Raw genomic sequence first — 21984 nt, forward strand, 5'->3', positions numbered from 1 at the left:
GGGGGGGGGAGTTAAGTATATACACTTAACATTGCCTACAAAAGGCTTCCACTTCAGAATGAGCGGAATTTATACTTAGATTTCTTGGTTCCCTCCAACAGTTGCCTTCTAACTAACTTTGCCAAATCATTCAAATAAATCTTAGAACTGAATCGACAACCAATTTCAATCTTCCGATAGTTAAAAATTTTTGGTGTTGCCATTAACCCTGCAAATACCATTAGAATCTAGTCCAAAGTAAGACCTGCCAACGAAGATATTTGTAGTCTGTGTGTCCCACGTAGAGGGATTTGGTGGTGAAAGCGTAGGGTTGAACCTCAACATCTGCTCGTGTTATCTTGTTGATAAAACTTGATTTTCCAACATTGGGAAACCCTAAATATAAATAGTAATAAAAACTCATTTAATAAGCTGTTTTCAAAATCTTTGAAGGAACGGATCAAAAACCGTTAGAACAATCTCACAACTATTCAATTAGCGGGTCCCATAAACTAATTACACATGAAATTGAAGAAAAAGCATTGTCAATTTTTATTGCAACAAAACAAAACTAAGTTGACAAAAAGTTCAAAACATCCTAAAAAACTCTCCCAATAAGAAAGGGTAAATCATGTCAAGTGCAATTAGGGATTATTTGACGACGTTTAAGTAAAGTTAACGTTCAGTTTACGGAAAATAATTAAAATGTTCCGAGTATGTTTCCAAGATCTCCTCTATTAAAAGAAAGAGAACTAACGATGAAACTCGGAATAATTTAGCAAACACTTCGACCAACGGACCATGTTGATTCCGCTGGAGATACCGGAATGCTTAGAGAAAACATGGTTTAAAAAAATATTTGAAATTGTACCTGTAATTAGAAGAGTTCTTGTGTTAGGATCGATTGTAGGCAATCTGGACAAATGTTGGCGCACCTAAATAAAATCCTGTTTGATAACAGATCTTACAACTTGAGTTTAGTTTTAAAATATTCATAATTTCAGTGTCGAATTGTTCATTAAAAGATCATTATCGTTCTACTTAAAAATTTTTCATCAGATTATATAAAAAAAGAGTTGAAAAATAAAAAAAAATAAATTACCTGTTCAAGATACTGCAGGGACTGATTTTGTCTACGCATAATGGTCGCCATACGACCAAGCGCCGCCTTCTTTAACTGTTTGCATCTGTACAAGCTGTCGCCAAATTTCAGGAGTCGAACATAATCCTTAGACACGTTGTCGATCAAATGTCGAGCTGTATTGATCTGACCCAGAGCAAGCTTGTAATGGTCCTGAACGGAAAAATTGTTAAATTTAATTCAAAAATATTAGAAATTTTTTTTCATTTAAAAACATCAGAATCGGATTGTTCAATAACGATCAGCGCCTAAGCTTTCGAATTTAATATAAAATCATCACTATAAAATAATTGATATTAAATTTATAATTTTATACCTTGTCATAAAGAACGTTTATAAGATCAGCGTAGAACGGATGAATATCTTCAAGCTTAGGGAACTCCAGTAGGATCTGTGCTAGTTTCTCACTGAAGTTGCTCTGTGTGAACTTAACCTTGCGCATATAAAAGGAACGAATTCTTGAGATTTTATAATGTCTGTGAATAACTGTTGGAGTTTTTCTCTGTGTCTTCGATAGGACTATATCAGTGAAGTCCTTGGCACAGGGGACCACAGCTATCTTCTTAAAGTTATAGTATGCCATGATTCTGAAAATATAATAAATAAATATAAATCAATCTGTTTCCATCCCATCTGAATCACTTCCACTCTCTTCCACAGGTTCTCCTTGGATTTTCTCAACTCTAACCCTGTACACACCGAGTTTCCGGCCCAAGGCAGCTTTGTATATGTCCAAACAGTGCTTCTTGACGGCGTCCTTCCCTTGGTTCTCGTTCATACCAAATATAAATGCCAGGTTTGATACGTCGCTTGGAGACCGGAGTTCAATTGGCTTCGTAGCAGAACTAGAGAAGAAAATCTTCTTTGATTTCCCAATTGATTGGTAAGAGTGGGACAACCCGATAGTTTTTCTTCTATCCTCTCTGTCTACTATAGCAGGGACATACATAAGTTCAAAATGTATAAACTTTTCTATGCACTCGTTATAAAGTTTCCGTTGCCATTTGACACCGGAGTAAATGAGGTCGGGAGTGTAAGAGAGAATGTCAAACCGAAAAGATGATTTTAGTAAAGAAATCAGGCACTGTGCAGTTTTTGGAATGATTGCTAAGAGATCATAATTTTTAACAATTTCTGATTTGTTATAATGGATCAAAAAGTCATTATCCGAGATCATAATGGTTAATCTTGTGAGTATTTTAGGTTTAAGTCCTCGAGAATGGAGATGAGGATAATCTTCAGGGTTCAGTTCAACTATGGTTGGTTCAGGAAACTCCGAAAGTTTGTTTAGTTCACCAGCCTTCTGTTTCTTCTTCTTTGTCATCAAGTTCTCCTAAATAAACCGGAGATAGATAGTTGAAGTAATCAGGGAGAATTTGATGAGAATACCTGGTCGACTACAGTGTTTAAAGCAACTGTTTGATAACCAAGCTCCAGGGCGCGCTTAATCAAAGATCTTAGGCCTGCATCAGAGGTTCTCGCAACAGGAATGTTTAAGTCTGCATATCCTAGGTCAGTTTCCATTATTTACTCTGTAAGATTAGTTTTCTTGACTTAACCTGTTTCTGGCACGAACAATTTCTTTCAGTGTAGATCTAAGATCAGTATAAATTTGTCCCTCTGCCCTTAATCTCACCCCATCTTGAGCTCTGCTTGGATTGGAGCAAGACTCCAGTAGGGGTTTCAGCACACCGTCTCCATGTCTTGAGGCCAGAAGTCCTGTTCCTCCAAGACTTTTCAACCCAAATGATTTACCCATGAATATTTTATCGCACACGATTTGCAGGTTATTGTTAACAACGCCTCCGAGACACTTGCGCTTGATAAGATCACATTGACCCTTGCAATCGAAAAAATCACAATCACTATGTTTAGTGCAATCTGATCCATCTGCAATATACTTATCCAAAACCGGTTTTAAGTAAACATTGTCCACGTCATTGTACTTCATTCGTCCATTGTCAGAGAGTCCGAAATGCTCAAGTTTGACATCACAAATGTGAAGAGGATATTCAAACATAGTATCAAACTCATCCAACAAGTCCAATATTGACAAGGAGACCTTTACTCTCTCAGCCCAGGATGTAAAAGAAGTTTTCTCAAGTAGTCCTGGAACATTGAGCGGTGTGACAGCCTCCACGATGTACAGTCCCCCACAGGTTCCAAACAGCTCGGGGAAAATATCAAAATGTTCATATAATGCAAGAAAGACGTATTCAGGATCTTGAAGAAGGTTCCAGTAAGTTTCCAAGGAGATTTTTAGCAATAACCGATTTTGTTCATCTGACATTGAGTCACGATGTAGAGGATGAGGCCAAAGTTTGTAGAAAACGGTCTCAGAGAAAGTTAAATTAAAGTTGTGGAAAAGATGCGATTTAACAATTTCTTTGAACTCAATTAATGTTGGGTAATGTTCAACATCATCGGAATCTCGCCAAAACAAGTTCTCTTCAGAATTCTCATACGCATTCGTTCTTCGGCCTGAACAAAAAAGATTGAAGAACTTTCGAAGAAATTAAAGGGAAAAAAAAAGACGAACACAAGCACTAACCTTTCACATAAACAGAATTTCCATGAAACTCTGCCTTGAAAACAATTTCTTTGCCCCCATGCCAGGCTTGGCACTGTACAGGTTTGAGTACACTGGGTTGGCAAAACTCTCGACAAAGACCACCGATAGCTCGGCCCTCTTCGACATCATTGCACAAGTGTTCGATAATAATGTCTACGTCTCTGTTAAAAAAATTCATTCAAAACATGGTTGATCGAAAGCTGAGAAATCTGATCTTATATTAATGAAAAAGAGAAATGTTCACTCCATGCATGAGGGAGCTGAAAAGGGCCTCCTCTTCCGCTTTCACACGCACTCTCGCGGCATAAATGCATAGGCAATAAGACGCACTGAAATACTTAAAGCTTATATTCACAATCTCAAAATACAGTTATTCATCAGTGAATGAATCCTTTCCTATTAGAACAGACAACGTTCCATTTCCTACTTAATATTAGAACTATGATGAAAATAAAAACAAACACTACGATAGATTTACGAATGGTGCAACCGCATAAAGTAAAAGGAAAAAGCACAATATCAAGAGCTTTGAAATTCCATCGAATTTTCATACTGTAGATCACGGTAAACATTAAAATTTTTCACAATGAATCACAATGCGCTCGGACCTCTTACACGTGCCCCGTAAAATGCCGCAAGTGAGTTAATTTAGATTTGTAAAGCGTTTCTCAAATAATTCTATATCCGGGTGGACAAGTCGTCTTTGTAAGATAGAGTTTAGTTAGGTTTCATTCTTAGCAACTTTCAGTTCCACATTTTACTTATTTACAAAGAATTATTAAATGTTTTTAATACTTTTTAATACTGCAAGCTTGAGGATGAGTACAATCACCTTCTCCTAAACCTGGCCATATTTTATATACGTATAATTTCAATATGTCTCCATGTTACTTTTTGCTGTACGGTGGTTCGTGTGAATCATTAATCAAATAAAAGAAGGGAAAAGGAAATTTTATATCTTTTTAATTGAAATTGACCGACAGTAATCACCCCCCCCCCCTTCATATCATAACCATCCCACTCCTCTTTTGTGTAAACACAATTTTAGTCAATATATTTAGTCACTTTATTTATACAGTTTCTGGTCTCTGCAGGACACTGTCAGTTATTAAGTGTTACTTTTAGTTAATTTTTAAGGTTGATCCCATTCGTGTTTACGCCCCTGATCGAGTTTACTTTATTTCAAGTCTTTTTAAAAATTTTATAATATTATATACCGCCAACTGGTTCAGCAAACAATAATATATTTAAAATAAATATACTTTAAACGTACAGGGGTTTAAAAATGTTTGTAAAAACGCCAAAAATAGATGAAAATTTAAATTAAACGTTTAAATCACGAATGTATTATATCATATAAAGGTAAGTAAGATTTTTAAGGGGGGAGGAGATTCAATATCCCCCCCCCCCCCAAAAAAAATAGATATATTTACTCTATATAATATACTATATAATAATATAATTTTGGTTTACAGTGATATACAGTTTTCGGGCAGTTTTCTCTTTATCAAGAAGTTTTAATCAAGTCTTAATTTTTAGAAAACTTATTTTGGTTAATTTTATTTGTCGAGACATACGTACTGCAAAACACTATTAAATTGTAAATCTGAAGATTTCATTTATTCAAATTGGAAATGTTACCTAACTATATTCTTTCACTATGAAATATCTTAATCTTGAATTTTCGTACATATATTAAACAAATTTTAGGAAATTGAAAATTTATCTCTATGTCCTCGCTATGAAAGATCTTCTCCTTGTATGTTATTTGTCTTTCCATTAAATGTCCTATCTATGAAATTTCTTGTCTCATGAAATGTCCAATAGACTTGTTATGTATGAAATGTCTTTCCATTAGATATATTTGTGATACCATACAAATCGAAATTAACATCTTTAAGTGCTACATTTCCGATGTAACCTAAAAATGTATATCTTTTATTTTTTCCCTTTATTCCTCTTTTCATATTTACTTTTTAAAATGTACAGGCAAATATTAAAATTGCAACAAAAAACTTTGATCAAAAATAAAAATAAAAAAGAAACTATTCTCTATGGATTATAACGCTTTTAAAGCTTCTTTTTTACAATTATTTGTCCTCTATCCTAATAGAATTGGGCATCGTTCATATCGGTTTCTTTAGATATTCTAGAATTTTTGCTTTTTAGGAAATTAGGAGGCTTTAAAAAACCTCCAAAGTCCTACGTAAATCAAACTTCTAACTTTTTTATCAGTATTCTTTACACATCATCATGCAAAATTTTGACTCTTACAGAAAATATATGAAATATATATAAATAAATATATATATATAAATTAAGCAAAATCAATCCTTCGTTAAAGAACAATTTGAAAAATCAATTGTGAATTATGTTTAACTTCTCCTGTTAGTTGGAAGTCTCCTAAAAGCCTAAATATTGCGAGTGTTTAAAAAACGGAGAATAAAGATGCCCAACTCTACTAGGTTATACACTTTTTTAATTTTTCTATGCAAGTTTTTAGTTTATAGTTGGTCTCAAAGGTTACACTAATATAATATAAATGCAAATCTGATAATGTCAAAAAAGACAAAATATTCTTTTTTGAATGAATTTTTTGGAAACAAAGTTATATATAATGTATATATAGTGAGAACCATAAAAATCTGAAATAGAAAAACGACATTTATATTTAATTTATGACTTTAAATAATCCAATGTTATAAACTTAATTATTGGATTATTACTTTAATGTCGTCTCCTTATTCCAGTGTTATTTGGTTCTCACGGTATAACTGAGCATAAATTTGATAATTTAATGATTAGATGGTGATTTTAAATGGTAGAGTTAAAACTTTTTAAATGTATAAATCATTGGTTCAGATGATAAATCTGTGGTTTAGATAATAAACGTCTTGTTTAGATAATAAACGTCTATGTTTAGATAATAAACGTCTATGTTTGAATAATAAACGTTTATGTTTCGATAAAAACCGTCTATGTTAAGATGATAAAAGTCTATGTTTAGATGATAAACGTCTATGTTTAGATGATAAACGTCTATGTTAAGATAATCAACGTCTATGTTTAAATAAAAAAAGTCTATGTTTAGATGATAAACGTCTATGTTTAGATAATAAACGTTTATGTTAAGATGATAAACGTCTATGTTTAGATGATAAACTTCTATGTTAAGATAATAAACGTCTATGTTTAAATAAAAACCGTCTATGTTTAGATGATAAACGTCTATGTTTAGGTAATAAACGTTTATGTTAAGATGATAAACGTCTATGTTTAGATGATAAACTTCTATGTTAAGATAATAAACGTCTATGTTTAAATAAAAACCGTCTATGTTTAGATGATAAACGTCTATGTTTAGGTAATAACCGTCTATGTTTAGATGATTAACGTCTATGTTTAGATGGTTTAAATGCAAAATCCATGGTTTAAATAAAAAACTCCATGATTTAAATGAAACATGGTTTAATTGAAAAACTCCATGGTTTAAATAAAAATTCCATGGTTTACTGTTTACTAGAGGGAAACCTCCATGGTTTAAATGGAAACCTCCTTGGTTTTAAATGGAAACCTCCTTGGTTTTAAATGGAAACCTCCTTGGTTTAAATAAAAAATTCCATGGTTTACTGTTTAGATGGAAAACTTCATGGTTTTAATGAAAAACTATAGGTTTAAATGAAAAAGTTCATGGTTTAAATGAAAAACTCCATGATTTAAATGAGAAACTCCATAGTTTAAATGGAAACCTCCTTGGTTTTAAATGGAAACCTCCTTGGTTTAAATAAAAAATTCCATGGTTTACTGTTTAGATGGAAAACTTCATGGTTTTAATGAAAAACTATAGGTTCATGGTTCAGATGAAAAACTCCTTGATTTAAATGAGAAACTCCATAGTTTAAATGAAAAACTCCATGGTTTAGATGAAAAACTCCATGATTTAATGAAAACTCCTTTGTTTAGATGAAAAGCTCCATGATTTAATGAAAACTACATTGTTTAGATGAAAAACTCCATGATTTAATGAAAACTCCATTGTTTAGATGAACAGCTCCATGATTTAATGAAAACTCCATTGTCTAGATGAAAAGCTCCATGATTTAATGAAAACTCCAGGGCTTAGATGAAAAACTCCATGGTTTAAATGAAAAACGCTATATTTCAGTTGACTTACTCTAAGCTATATCTAAAAACTACAAGATTTATCTTCCAAACACCTGCAAGTTTCAAGTAAAAAGTTTCAAGGTGCAAATAAAAAACTCTATGGTTCAGGAGATAATTTCCAAGGTTTAATTGAATGGTAAATTTTCTGGTTCAGGAGATAAACTTCAAGGTTTAATTAAATGATAAACTTTATGGTTCAGGAGATTAACTCCAAGGTTTAATTGAATGGTAAACTCTCTGGTTTAAGAGATAAACTCCAAGGTTTTATTGAAAAGTAAACACTCTGGTTCAGGAGATAAACTCAAAGGTTTAATTGAATGGTAAACACTCTGGTTCAGGAGATAAACTCAAAGGTTTAATTGAATGATAAAACTCTCTGGTTCAGGAGATACACTCTAAGGTTTAACTAAATGATAAACTCAGCTGGTTCAGGAGATAAACTCCCAAGGTTTAATTAAATGATAAACTCTCTGCTTCAGGAGATAAACTTCAAGGTTTAATTAAATGATAAACTCGATGGTTCAGGGAATAAACTCCAAGGGTTAACTGAATAAAAAACTCTTTGGTTCAGGAGATTAACTCCACGGTTTAATTGAATGAAAAACTCTATGGTTCAGGTTGAATATTTCTGAAACCATGATTCTAATAAATAAACTATGATGAAAAGTTTGTAGCTATGTAGCTTATTCATTTGAGTAAAACCTGCTTCAGGTTCAGGTCAGCTGCGCGTAGCTTTCAGTGTACTTATCTTTCTGCAAACCTTAGTCTGATTCCTAATGTAGAAGATATTGTCGTTTCACGGGGTTTGAAAGTGTTCATTTCTGATAATTACATATATTTTCCTGCAATAGAAATGCACAAGTAACTGTCGTAGAGAAAATCCATTTGAAAATCAACATTGATATCTAGTTCATGATTCAGATTTAAATTTTAAAGGTACCATTGTGAATTGAGCATTGCCATCTTAACATGAAGGTTCACTTGATATTACGCTTACAGTCCCTTTGATAATATTTTTAGGGTAAACTTTTAAGACGATATAAAATGAAAAACTGTTATCTCCATGTTTCGTGGTCGATTCAGAACCCGGATTCTGATATTTTGTTTAATCATTTCATGAATAAAAAGGAATAGATAGGACAAGATTAATAAATTTATTGGTAGAATATTATACAAACTCTAGATACAAACTCACAAAAAATAAGTATAAATTAAATTCATGAAATATTTCAACAAAAATACTAAAAATAATTATTGACCAAAAGATTTCAAATTCAACCAACAGTGTCAGACTTACAATGAAATACTTTAGATTGAAATCTTAAGAATATTTTGATTTGGAAAAATATTCATTAAAAAAAAGTGTCTGTTTGTAATAGTTTTAGACTGTCCCCCTTTTATAAAAATGTGTAGAGCACAATGAACGAATTGAGTATGAAATAAAAAAGGAATTAAAATAGAAAAATTGAAATAAAAAAATAAATTATTTTAAAAACAATAACAACTATTTCAGATAAAAAAGGCCGAATTTAAAGAAATTTCGCCTCAAATATGGTTGTTTCCACTAAAATTGTATTTAATGTTTCAAGCCGGCGTTCAATTGAAACCGGTTTATAGCGGATTTAGGACGCGGCTCAAATTCATTAAATTCAGATTCAGGGCATTTAAACTTCCAAAGAAATATTATTTTCTTCAGAAACAAACTGCATGAACAACATGAAGGAATTTCCCTTGGTGATAAATCCCTTACATGATAGTTAAGTCAGTACATTTGTTTAGACGAAATAATGAAAATGTAAAGGGACAGTAAGCGTGATCAAGATATCGGTGTTTTCTCATCTAAAAATGTCTGAATTAAATTCTTTGTCTCTGCCCCATAAAATCCGCAAGTCAATTTTAATCGCAAAAAGAAATTAGAGGCTGGAAATTTTATATGAAGAGTCCCTTAACATTTTTATTAGTTTCCGGACTGAACTTTGTAGGAAGTGTAAACAGGGTTCAGAGTATACACAATTCAAGGAAAGATACAGGGGCGGATACAGGATTTCAGTCAGGGGGGTGCTAGATTTATTTAGGAACAAAAACATCCAGATTTAGGAACAGCAATTCATTTAAGATAGATATTTTTCCTGTTTTGCACTAGGGTTTCTTTCCCTTAAGTGCTATTGAGGAGCTATTCTGAAATCTCGGGGGTGCGAAGGTCCTGCCACCCCCCCCCCCCTGTATCCGCCCCTGGAAAGAGATGTCAGATATAAAGGAGAGAGGAATATCAAGGGTTTGATAAAAAGGGAAACATATAAATTTTAAAGATCTAAACATTAATACTGATAAATAGCTAATTCACAATGATAAGAGAAAAATATTAAATTTTCATTCAACAAGGTGATAAAGTAAATACTTGCATAATATAAACTACGGGAATGTGTCAGGATACGGGGTCAACGTGAACACGGTTGACCGAAACCGGGTTTTATTTTTACAACCCAGCTAAACATGAAAAGAAAACTTGTATAAGAATGCTGTCTTACGACCTAGTTAAACCCACCCAGTCACCACCATACGCAGCTGGAGGAGACAAAAGTTTGTGGGATAATTAGTATTCACTAATCACTAGAACAGGAATATATCACTAAGCAGTGTCCCTGAACTCCTGGCCAACAACCAAACATTGACAAATATCAGGAGAGGCTGCTCCGAAGATTCCGGAGCTTTTGTCAGAAGAAAAAAACCTCTTCTCCGGAGTCTGCGTAATTTACGCGCTGAACCAGAGGTTGACTCTTCTCTGGACTCTCTGTTCTGTGAGATTTTGGCAATGTATTGGAGCTGGACATTGGTCGGCCACTCATAGCTGCCGGACTACTTCCGGTGCGGGAGTGAGACACGTCTTCCCTGTACGCCGACCGACCTAACCTATCCTCGGCAAAACTTGAACTGGAAAGTTTCTGGTAACCCTTGGGGGACAGTGAGGACTTTTTCTCCGCCTCTGATAGTTTATAAGGAAGCATCTGTTGGGTTGGGTTGATGGTTAGAGTAGGTAGGTTAGTCAAGGGCCCAGAGATACTAGTTTTCATGTTAGATAAACTTTTCTTGTCTTTTCCTTTAGATCCAGCGAGAGATAACTTGGCAAGCTTAGATGGAATCTGCTGTTTCACCTCGTGGACATCCCCCTTGGTCTCTATAGTGGCAGATATTAGGTTCTGGTTTACCATGTTACTTTGAGACAGGGAGAGTCCTTTACTCGCAGCGAGGGATTGAGCGTGTGTTTGTTTTCGTCCGTCGCTCGGCGGCGAAACGGCCTTACGCACCTCCATTATGAAATGGGGTTCCGGGTTGGGCGCTTGGGGCGCACCTATCACAGTCATGTTAGGAGCAAAGTCTATACCCTGAGCTCTCAAAGCTTCAAGTTTTCTGTACAATTTATCTCTCTGTTGTTCAACATCCTTCTTGTCTTGCTCTAAGGCGGCCTAAACCATATTCGTAATTAATATTTAAGATAGATTGTTCATGATATTCCCTATTTGATATAAATGGGTATGTGATGAAAAGTGGGGGGGGGGGGGTGTAAAGCGCGATTAATTCATCTTTAATATCTACAGTTACTGCTGGTTTTAAATGTTAAATCTGGGAACTTTATTTTGTTCGTTTCATTGATTATTGGACTATTCGAGATCATACACTTTACATAATACCATTTCTCACCCCACCCGTACTTCACTGCTTGAGACATTCCCAATTCATGTCTGTCTTTAGTATTTTCAGAGAAACCCTGCACTGCTTGAGACATTCCCAATTCCTGTTTGTCTCTAGTGTTTTCAGTGAAACCTGCACTGCTTGAGACATTGCCATTTGCCAATTCCTGTTTGTCTTTAGTATTTTCAGAGAAACCCTGGAAAGAAAATGAAACTGACCTGAAGTTTAGCCATGCTCTCCTGTTTCTGTTTATACTCCCGCTCCTGCTCCATCTTCTGCTCCTGCCAACTTCGCCGCTCCTCCTGGAGTCGCTCCTGAAGGGTTCTTAGCTCCTCAAGCTGCTGATTGTGCTTGTAACGGCCCCAGCCAAGAGCAGCTCTTTCTTTGCATTCAGCCAACTCAACCTATATAAAAATATGAAGACATCAATTTATAACAACTCGAGTTTATTTCTGTTATACATTTTTTATGAAAATACAAAGAAGAATGACAGTGTCTGGAATAAATAAGGAAAAAATCAAATTTTATATTAGTCTGGATTAAAATTATATCCGGATCCGTGTCCACATTGAAAATGATTCTAAATATTTAAAAAACTAGGAATATAAACCTACCTTAAGTCCCTGTAAACTAGTGAAGTGTTCTGACACCATACAAAGAATATTGTTGAGATGATGAGCAAGCTGAACAGCAGCTACCTGCTGACCTTTATCCAGCCCCAGCAAAGCAGGAGATCCGCCTAGTCCCTGCTCAACCCAACCTCCACTCCGCCGTCTACCTCGACCAAGGTCAGCATCGAAACCACCGAATGTCTCTGCCCGCTTCGGCAGCGCTGGTGTTTCATACACTTCTGATTGTTTCTCGCCGACAGAGGAGGCGGAGCGCCCAAGGTGAGATGAGGCGGAAAAAAATGTGGCGGCAAGACGGGACGCCTCTTGGAGTTCTTGGAGTAAATCCTCCTTTCTTAAACTCATCTCCTGCTCCTGGATCAGTCCAGTGTACTTAACCTTAATTCAAATAGGTCATTAGAATTGGTAACTTCTCCAACCGGTCCTTTTCTTAGTCATTTACATCTACTCTTTATTACTCCTACTCTACCAACCTGTCCTAGTTCTGGGTCTACTCCTTTCTACTTCTTAATACTCCTCCTCTACCTACCTGTCCTAGTCCTGAGTCTACTCCCATTTAATCCTAACTACCCTATTCTACCTACCTGTCCTAGTCCTGAGTCTACTCCTATTCTACCTACCTGTCCTAGTCCTGAGTCTACTCCTATTCTACCTACCTGTCTTATTCCTGAGTCTACTCCCATCTACTCCTAACTACTCCTATTCTACCTACCTGTCCTAGTCCTGAGTCTCTCCTCCCATATAATCCTAACTACTCCTACTCTGCCTACCTGTCCTAGTCCTGAGTCTACTCCCATCTAATCATAACTACTCCTATTCTACCTACCTGTCCTAGTCCTGGGTCTACTCCCATCTAATCCTAACTACCCTATTCTACCTACCTGTCCTAGTCCTGAGTCTACTCCCATCAAATCATAACTACTCCTATTCTACCTACCTTTCCTAGTCCTTAGTCTACTCCCATCTAATCCTAACAACTCCTATTCTCCTAACAAATCCTATTCTCCCAACCCGTCCTAGTACTGAATCTACTCCCATATAAGCCTAACTACTTCTACTCTACCAACCTGTCCTAGTCCTGAGTCTACTCCCATCTACTACTCTACCAATTCCTGTCCTAGTCCCGAGTCTACTCATATCAACTCCTACTCTACCATCCTGTCCTATTCCTGAGTCTACTCCCATCTACTCCTAACTACTCCAAATCAACCAACCTGTCCTAGTCCGGAGTCTACTCCCAACTCCTCAAGCATCTCGAGAAGCACCCTCATTTTATCCTCCATGACTCTGCCCAGCTCCATATCCCGACCACGAAGCTCTCCTGTTAGTTGCCTCAGCTTCATATATTTAGCTTCAAGCTGCTTCTTCACCTAGTGTAATAATAAATATAGATTTAGCTGTCATATATTCTCTTCACAGTAAATATTGAGACCATAGAAACACAGACAGGACAAAAAGGTTAATCGTTCTTATAGGTCGTAATCCTCTTGTATCTAAGTACAAAACCAAGTATCCTCTTGTATCTAAGTACAAAACCAAGTATCCTCTTCTATCTAAGTACAAAACCAAGTATCCTCTTGTATCTAAGTACAAAACCAAGTATCCTCTTCTGTCTAAGTACAAAACCAAGTATCCTCTTGTATATAAGTACAAAACCAAGTATCCTCTTCTATCTAAGTACAAAACCAAGTAAGTCTATGAGGGATAAATATGTAAGTTTGAACTATACAATAGTTCTAGAACAATAATAACTAAAATTGTTTACTCTATCTGTGTAATCTGTGCCCGATATATACCTGATAACAAAACTAATAAAAAAGATAAGATTTAAGATACTAAAGCATGGTTTCTTTATACTACTGTATTCAGAGCTATGTACATTGAACACTGCAAATTGCACTTTGTATTTTCTTTACATACTATTTAGAAATTGTACTGTACTGTACTGTACTGTACTGTAATGTACCTGTTGAGACTCTGACTCTAATTCTGCTTCCTCCTCCCCGGGACCTCCTACACTCATATCAACAGCTCGCCTGCAGTACAATAACATGCTTAAACTGTACTGCAAACTTAACATTTCCAGTTTAAGGTTAACCAATCAAGATATTTAAATAGTCTGAGTTGGATAGAAAACCGATGGCACCAGTGCTTTATATAAAATTCAAAAATCCCTCCATAAAAATAAAAGTTAAAAATAAAATAGAGGCATGTCCGATGCACAAAAGTGCCCTTGAAACCTTCATCTGACCAAAATTGTGGAAGATATTGTCGTTTTTCGAGCTTAGAAAAAGTTTAATTCTCACAATTTACTCGGTTGTTTCTGTAGCAAGAAATCCGCAAGTCCCTTTTAGAGAGCTACCACAATTGAAAATGATTAACTTTCAAAAAGAAGATTGTAGTGATATCAAAATCTTGATCAGACAAAACTTTTAACGGTACCATTATCAATCGGATATTCCACATTATTAATGGAGGGAACTAAAATTAAGTATACAGTCCCTTCAATCCTACATAAGAGGTGTATTGTTTACTTTTTAGGCTCCATTATACTGCATTTTTAGGCTCCATTATACTGCATATTTAGGCTCCATTATACTGCATTTTTAGGCTCCATTATACTGCCATTATACTGCACATTTAGGCTCCATTATACTGCATATTTAGGCTCCATAATACTGCATTATTTAGGCTCCATTATACTGCATATTTAGGCTCCATTATACTGCATTTTTAGGCTCCATTATACTGCACATTTAGGCTCCATTATACTGCATATTTAGGCTCCATAATACTGCATTATTAGGCTCCATTATACTGCATATTTGGGCTCCATTATACTGCATATTTAGGCTCCATTATACTGCATTTTTAGGCTCCATTATACTGCATATTTAGGCTCCATTATACTGTATTTTTAGGCTCCATTATACTGCATTTTTAGGCTCCATTCTACTGCATTTTTAGGCTCCGTTCTACTGTATTTTTTGTGCTCTTTGAGTTCAGACAAAAAGATTATGGTAAATTAGAAAAATAAATTTTACCGTATTCCAGAAATCCATTCTTGTCTATCTCTAGGTTGAACTATACCCAGTTCATACATCTCAGGATCCCTAAATTACATAATACATACATCTCAGGATCCTAAAATTACACAATTCTTACATCTCAGAATCCCTAAATTACATAATTTATACCTTTGGTTTCATTGTTAAGCATATTGCAGTGCTTTTGTAGCTAGATAAACTGTATAACAAAGTAATGGTAGTTTTGCTGTTTAATCGATACTAATATATATTTAGTTCAGATATGTAACCAATGCTGGTGTAACCTAATTATCTAATAAAAAAGGTTCTAATTACACCAATTTGTAAGGTATTGGTATAAAAATTATAGAAACTGCACAGAGATTATATAAGATTATATAAAAATTTATCTCTGAATAATAATACAACAGCGTTTAAAAATTCAAATCAAGAAGACAAAAAACTGAAAATCCGGGCAGATATTTTTAGAAATAGTAATGTATAAGAGATTTACATCGTTTTTTTGTGGGTTCAAAGCAGAGGGGATAGTGTTTGTTAGCTTTGTGTGTTGATAAATACATAGTTAGATCTACCAGGGTTTGGTAGGGAGGATAGAGTTTGATAACTTGTGTGTCGATAAATATACACTGAAATATTAGAGTAAGGCATTTATTACAGACAGTTTGTTTATATCTATCTGTGACGTATTAGGACAGTTCAGGAACTGGTTTAATTGTTAACAACTACTTTACAGGGAACTTTAGGGAATTTTACTTTATCACGGGTTCCCAAGACAAATTTTGTCTACAAAACATCCAGAGTGCAGCGAGGAATGTTTTGTGGACAAAATTGGTCGAGGGAACAACCCGTGGTTAAGAAAAATTTTTAATTTTTAATATTAGAATCCTCTCTTGAATAATTGCTCCCACATTACCTAAGATCTAATCATGACGTAATCTTACTTATCGTTAGTGCTGATGATGTAGAGTGCCTTGTTATCCGTTCCAGGTTTCTCCCGAGCTATCAGAGAGTGGACAGGAGCTAAACCAGATCTGTTTTCGGGGCAGATAAATGTATATTTCTGGTTGAAATCTTGCAAGAACACCAGAACATCACTAAATGCAAATACAATTTGTTCTATAATTTTGTTACTAAATTTTGTATTAACACTTCAATTAGGGGCCTCCCTAACCTTAGGTTCTTAAAATTAAATTAATTGTTAATATAATATTTAAACATATTCATATAAGTTAAAATGCAAACAGCTTCCAGTATATGAATGCTTCACCCCCTGAATCCACTTAAATGAAAAATATAATTTAATAGTTCAACTAATTTTTTCCAGGAATTAAGATGAATGTATAATTCTGAATAATGACCGGAATAATTCTGAATAATGACAGGAATAATTCTGAATAATGACAGGAATATAGCTGAATAATGACAGGAATATAGCTGAATAATGACAGCAATAATTCTGAATAATGACAGGAATAATTCTGAATAATGACAGGAATAATTCTGAATAATGACAGGAATAATTCTGAATAATGACAGGAATAATTCTGAATAATGACAGGAATAATTCTAAAAAATGACAGGAATAATTCTGAATAATGACAAGAATAATTCTGAATGATTACAGGAATAACTAGGAAAAATTCTGAATAATGAAAGGAATAATTCTGAATAATGACAAAAACATTTCTAAATAATGACAGGAATAATTCTGAATAATGACAGGAATAATTCGGAATAATTCTGAATAATTACAAGAATAATTCTGAATGAGGACAGGAAAAATTCTGAATAATAAGAGGAATGTGTGTACAATCATTTATAAAAAAAAAGTACGACAAACTTGTTGTTAAATAAATCCACGACTAAATCGGAGAAAATATACCTTAGTACAACAACATTAACCAAAAGAGGGGCGGGGCTACGATTTCCACGCCCACTTCCCGCGTTGAGGTTTATGGCAGGATTAACCAGGGTTGCCACGCCCTCAAACAACAGCTTCCGGTTGTCCAACAAGAAGTCAGATTTCTTAAATTTTCGTCCGTCGACGGAGAGGAAGCTTTTTGCGTCAAGACGGTTGTATATTTCAATAAGACGCTGGCCTCTTTCTTTTTCTGCAACCTGTGCGATAAGAAATTGGTCAATAAATATAAAATAAATATTCAAAATGTTGAGTTACCTGTCCATTAACGTCAATAAGGATTGATTTGACAAGGTGTAAGCAGTTCCGCAGCTTTTGCTGCTCATCTGGCCGATCTTTTGCCGTCTTGATCAAGGGTTCGATTAAAAGCGGATATTTAGTTATCCTGGACACAATAAAACATTGAACCATAAAACTTAACAAAAAGAATCAAGCAATCACATACTGTTAGCGTTAAACCATAAGGCAAACAAACAAAAAGAGGCTATGAATGATGAATAAAAAATCTGAAATTTGTTTTAAATATTAAAAAATTAAGTTATGTTTTATTCCTTGTGGTGACTGTAAGAATACACTCTGGTATACCCATCTTTCGTAGCAGAGGGTTGTGACTAGATTGCTGAACAAATTCATGAAACCTGAAAATAAAACATTTGTCATCAAAAAATATTTCTTTTATCTTTATATATTTAAAGGCAAGGCATAGTTACCCTATTAATAAATTCGGTAACAGCCGTAGAGTACTTTTAGCCGCCCTATAATGCGCCCAGCCCCTTATCATGCTACAGACTTGATGAACAATAACCACCCCACTAAGAAAAATGATAAAATTACAAATTTAGCTTAATATTCAACCCTTATTTTAGTATTCTCAGATTATACAGCGCACAGTTCCCCTACACCCCCCACTAAGTGCCACCCTTAAGTAAAATTTCTTTTCACCTTCTATCACTTTTAAGTAAGTCCTTGTATACGTTGACCGCATCGCTGTGCTGTGAACAGAAGACCCCGTAGGCCTGCTGCCACCTGACTGCTGTATCACTGTGAAACTGTTCCAACAAAACGTCAGCAATAGAAGGAATCACTGATGTAGAATCCTAGAATATTTTTAAAATAATCATTTTTCATCTTAACCCTCAATATTTCTTTTTAAATGCATATAAATTAAAGTTAAGACTCATTTCGATACTTCTGATAAGAAGTACTGAACACTTGTAGAGTAAAAACATATTTCTAACTTTTTAAAAAATTAAGTCACTCCAACCAACATAAAGTTTCTATATCAAAGTTCTGGGATTAAAGCATAAAACGAAACATCTAGCATGATTCGTTGAACGAACTCGAATCTTCCTGTCAAATCCTGATCTGTAGAACGAACTGGAAACCTATCTGTCATATCCTAAGCTTTCAAAGAAATCAAAATCAACTGATCAAATCCGAAGCTGTCCAGTCCTAAGATGTCGAGTGTCGAACTTACTAAATCTACCAGTACTATCCTTGAAATGTACCTGTCGAAGGAACTCGAAATTTACCTGTCGAATCCTAAGTTGTCGAAGGAACTCAAAATGAATACTGATGAGAGTATCAAGCTGCGGGAACAATCTGTCGACGATCTCCTGCTTCATGTCAAGGTAGGTGACCAACCCCTCACAGAATACCTTTTGGATCACCTGAACATCAAACAGAATTTAAAAAACTTTTTTTTTCGGAATGTCGTTAAAAAAATTAAAAGTGACTTAAGATATATACCTCTTAAACAACAAGTAAAAATCTTATTTTTTAAATTCAGGAGAAAGAGGGACTGGATTAAATGTTAAAGGGAGTGTTCGCGAAAATGAAAGGGGGTATAGGCTTACGACGAAGAATAAGCTCTTTTGATCGCTACCAATCTTACTTCTATGTACGTTGCGTCTATAAGGAGAAAATTGCTAAAACCGACTTATGCTGAATAACATAGCATCCACCCAAATTGAGAACGTTGTTATAAACGACTCGGATCGTAAAAAAAATCAATTTAATTTCAAACAAATCATTCAGATATTGCAACCTATAGTCATCGATTATTTTTCGTCACATTTGTATATAGTTAATTTTTCATAATATATTTTACTTCTTTTATAAACAATGCACTTAAAACAACGGTTTTTCCCGCTAGGTGTCTCTGCCACGTGGAATCATTAAGAGCATCGAGAGCAGAGACACCTGGCGGACAAACTAATCGGCGTTTTAAGTGCATTGTATATACAACAAATACAAAATGTTATGAAATGTCAACTATATGCCAATGCATCGAAAAATAATCGATGATTACAGGTTGTAATAGCTAAATGATTTGTTTGATAATAAATCGATTTTTATACGATCTTACTCATGGATTGCAATTTTCTCAATTTGGGTGGAAGCTAGGTTATTCGGTATGAGTCGTTTTTAACAATTTTCTCCTTATAGACGCAACAGATAGAAGTAAGATTAGTAGCGATCAAAAGCGCTTATTTTTCGCCGTATGCCTATACCCCTTTCATTTTTCGCGAACACTCCCTTAAAAGACGTATTTTGTAAAGCTCGAATTCTAATTAGATATGATTACTTGGAAAGTAACATGAAACAAAATGGTTGTATTATTTATAATCTAAGATAATTAAATCTCGAAATTTACAACAAAAAGAAAAAGATGCAAGTTAAACAATGCTGGCAAGAAAAATTAATGAGAAAGAAACTGAAACTCGCAAGAAAATCTTATTTTCTGATCCATGTATATTTGTGGCCTTGTGGCATAAACCTTTTATATTTTGAACTTGGGTCTGTCCTAGAGAACGATTTTTGGACCCCCCCCCCTCATATCAATTTTGTACATGACCACTTATTTTTCAGCAAAATTATTATTATTTATTTTTTATTATTTTAGGGTTAGGTTAGGAAAATTTCTGGACCGAGCGCTGCGGCTAGGAAAGGCTAGGGGACGAGCGCTGCGGCCACATGACCAATTATATCCATGTGTTACATATGAGATCCATGTACAAAAATCGTTCTCTAGGAAATTACCTCAAACTTATTATTTTGTCTAACGGAATTCATAGTTTGAAATTCAAAGATATAACAATTTGAAAATTCAAATTTCTGCTGAATGTTGACATTTCAGTGCCTTTACATATTGAAAAAAATAAACATTTAAAAAAAAAATGCATCAAAGTCAATAAACATTTTCAAAAAGAAGGCCTTAAAATTTCCTAACCACAGCGCTCGGTACATTAGTATGTTCTAACTGCAACGCAAAGTCAATAAAATATCCATCCTATGCTACATTAAATTCGAACCAAATATGATGATAAACCTTAAAAAATATCTCAATCTTTACCTTAAGTAGCTGGCAGTGATGCTTTTCTGTCATAATAAACTCATAAATATGTTCCTGGCGTTTAGCCTCGTGAGGTTTCAGTGCAGAGGCCATCCCTTGTGGGACGGAGTTAGCCCAGGTATCTGGTTCCTCTTTCTAGAACAGGATTGTTTTGTTATTACTAGTAATATTAATATCATTATCAATTTTCTCCAATTTAAATCTATACAATCCAAATGAGTATAATTTAGACCAATTTCTTCATTTCTCAACATTAAGCAAAAATATTCTTTAGTCAAGATATTTTTGACCTAGAATATATCAGAAAGCACGGTTGAAAAAAAAATATTTTCTGTGTTCAGGTCCCCGAAGGAGAGCGGGAATGTTTACCTGAAGACGAAGGTATGGGTCAGCGTCCAGGTCCCTGAAGGAGAGCGGGAATGTTTACCTGAAGACGAAGGTAGTCAGCGTCCAGGTCCCTGAAGGAGAGCGGGAATGTTTACCTGAAGACGAAGGTATGGGTCAGCGTCCAGGTTCCTGAAGGAGAGCGGGAATGTTTACCTGAAGACGAAGGTATGGGTCAGCGTCCAGGTTCCTGAAGGAGAGCGGGAATGTTTACCTGAAGACGAAGGTATGGGTCAGCGTCCAGGTTCCTGAAGGAGAGCGGGAATGATTCCGGGAATTCTTCTCCAGGTAGGATTTCACTCTCAAGTAGATTCTCCTTCTCTCCGTCCACATCCTCTTTATCCTCCGTTGTTGATTTACTAAACAAGAAATATCAAAATGAAATTAATGCATTAATAAATAAAAATAAATAAAATTGGTAGAAAATTATTATTAAAAAAACAACACTTAAAAAACGGAGAATTTTTTTTAAAAAAATAATAAATAAAAAACGTCACTGGAAAAAAGTGTTATATATATATATGTCCTCTCATTCTAATGTTCTTCATTATAAATCTCATTATTTTATCCCTTATTATAGATATCATTCTAATGTTCTTTCTCATAAATCTCATTCTAATGTTCTTTATCATAAATCTCATTCAATCTTCTTTTTTACAATATTCATTGAAATGTCCTTTTTTCTAAATCTCATTCTTCTATCCATAATTCTAAATCTCATTCTACTTTCCTTTCTAATGTTCTTTACTATAAATTAAATTCTTCTGTCCTTTAATATAAATCTCATTCGTCTGTCCTTTATTATAATCTCATTCTTCTGTCCTTTATTCAAAATCTTATTCTTCTGTCCTTTATCATAAATCTCATTCTTCTGTCCTTTATTCTAAATCTCATTCTTCTGTCCTTTATCATAAATCTCATTCTATGTTCTGTATTTTAAATCTTATTATTATGTTACTTATTATAAAACTATTTTTTTTGTTCTGCATTATAAACCTCATTCTTTTTGTATTCATTCTAATTCTTATTCTTCTATCCGTTATTCTAAATCTAATTCTCCTTTTCTTAATTCTAAATCTCATTATAATATCCTTTATTAGAAATC

The 21984-nt window shown here is 34.5% G+C and overlaps 4 protein-coding genes across 8 annotated transcripts in view; all 4 read right to left on the minus strand.

Moving 5' to 3' along the window:
* LOC111699104 (nucleolar GTP-binding protein 1) overlaps nt 1-1718 on the minus strand; it is a 4285-nt gene extending 2567 nt beyond the window's left edge. The window contains exons 1-4 of the mRNA XM_023469675.1: nt 1437-1718; nt 1082-1273; nt 851-914; nt 245-375 (exon numbers count right to left, since the gene is read on the minus strand). Of these exons, the coding sequence (XP_023325443.1) occupies nt 245-375; nt 851-914; nt 1082-1273; nt 1437-1703 (654 nt within the window). The 5' untranslated portion in view covers nt 1704-1718. The remainder of the gene's footprint in view (nt 1-244; nt 376-850; nt 915-1081; nt 1274-1436) is intronic.
* LOC111699108 (ribonuclease P protein subunit p30) lies at nt 1706-2736 on the minus strand. Its single transcript, XM_023469680.1, has 2 exons — nt 2510-2736; nt 1706-2453 (listed from the first exon to the last, which is right to left on the minus strand). Exons 1-2 carry the CDS (start codon nt 2642-2644, stop codon nt 1734-1736), a joined length of 855 nt encoding a protein of 284 aa, XP_023325448.1. The 5' UTR covers nt 2645-2736; the 3' UTR covers nt 1706-1733.
* Nucleotides 2652-4330, minus strand: LOC111699107 (protein FAM69C). The gene is made up of 3 exons (XM_023469679.1): nt 4089-4330; nt 3672-3853; nt 2652-3601 (listed from the first exon to the last, which is right to left on the minus strand). Exons 1-3 carry the CDS (start codon nt 4262-4264, stop codon nt 2661-2663), a joined length of 1299 nt encoding a protein of 432 aa, XP_023325447.1. The 5' UTR covers nt 4265-4330; the 3' UTR covers nt 2652-2660.
* Nucleotides 4331-8993: 4663 nt separating this feature from the next.
* The window catches only part of LOC111699095 (rho guanine nucleotide exchange factor 18), a 56723-nt gene continuing 43732 nt past the window's right edge, over nt 8994-21984 (minus strand). Inside the window, exons 13-27 of one of the 5 annotated variants that reach the window (XR_002764674.1) lie at nt 21094-21238; nt 20496-20630; nt 18673-18810; nt 18083-18237; nt 17692-17778; nt 17399-17525; nt 17105-17340; nt 16164-16316; nt 15220-15288; nt 14142-14211; nt 13390-13545; nt 12161-12553; nt 11765-11950; nt 10182-11320; nt 8994-9250 (exon numbers count right to left, since the gene is read on the minus strand). Coding sequence is in view for 1 of the 5 variants with exons in the window: in XM_023469665.1 (XP_023325433.1) it covers nt 10571-11320; nt 11765-11950; nt 12161-12553; nt 13390-13545; nt 14142-14211; nt 15220-15288; nt 16164-16316; nt 17105-17340; nt 17399-17525; nt 17692-17778; nt 18083-18237; nt 18673-18810; nt 20496-20630; nt 21094-21238 (2800 nt within the window). In the remaining 4 variants the exon portion in view is untranslated. Of the gene's footprint in view, nt 9251-10016; nt 11321-11764; nt 11951-12160; nt 12554-13389; nt 13546-14141; nt 14212-15219; nt 15289-16163; nt 16317-17104; nt 17341-17398; nt 17526-17691; nt 17779-18082; nt 18238-18672; nt 18811-20495; nt 20631-21093; nt 21239-21984 lie in introns of those variants that run through there. The other 4 variants (XR_002764675.1, XR_002764673.1, XR_002764672.1 and 1 more) reach the window with 4 other exon arrangements.

This window comes from Eurytemora carolleeae, unplaced genomic scaffold (genome assembly GCF_000591075.1).
Source record: "Eurytemora carolleeae unplaced genomic scaffold, Eaff_2.0 scaffold215, whole genome shotgun sequence".
NCBI classification, from domain to species: Eukaryota; Metazoa; Arthropoda; class Copepoda; order Calanoida; family Temoridae; genus Eurytemora; species Eurytemora carolleeae.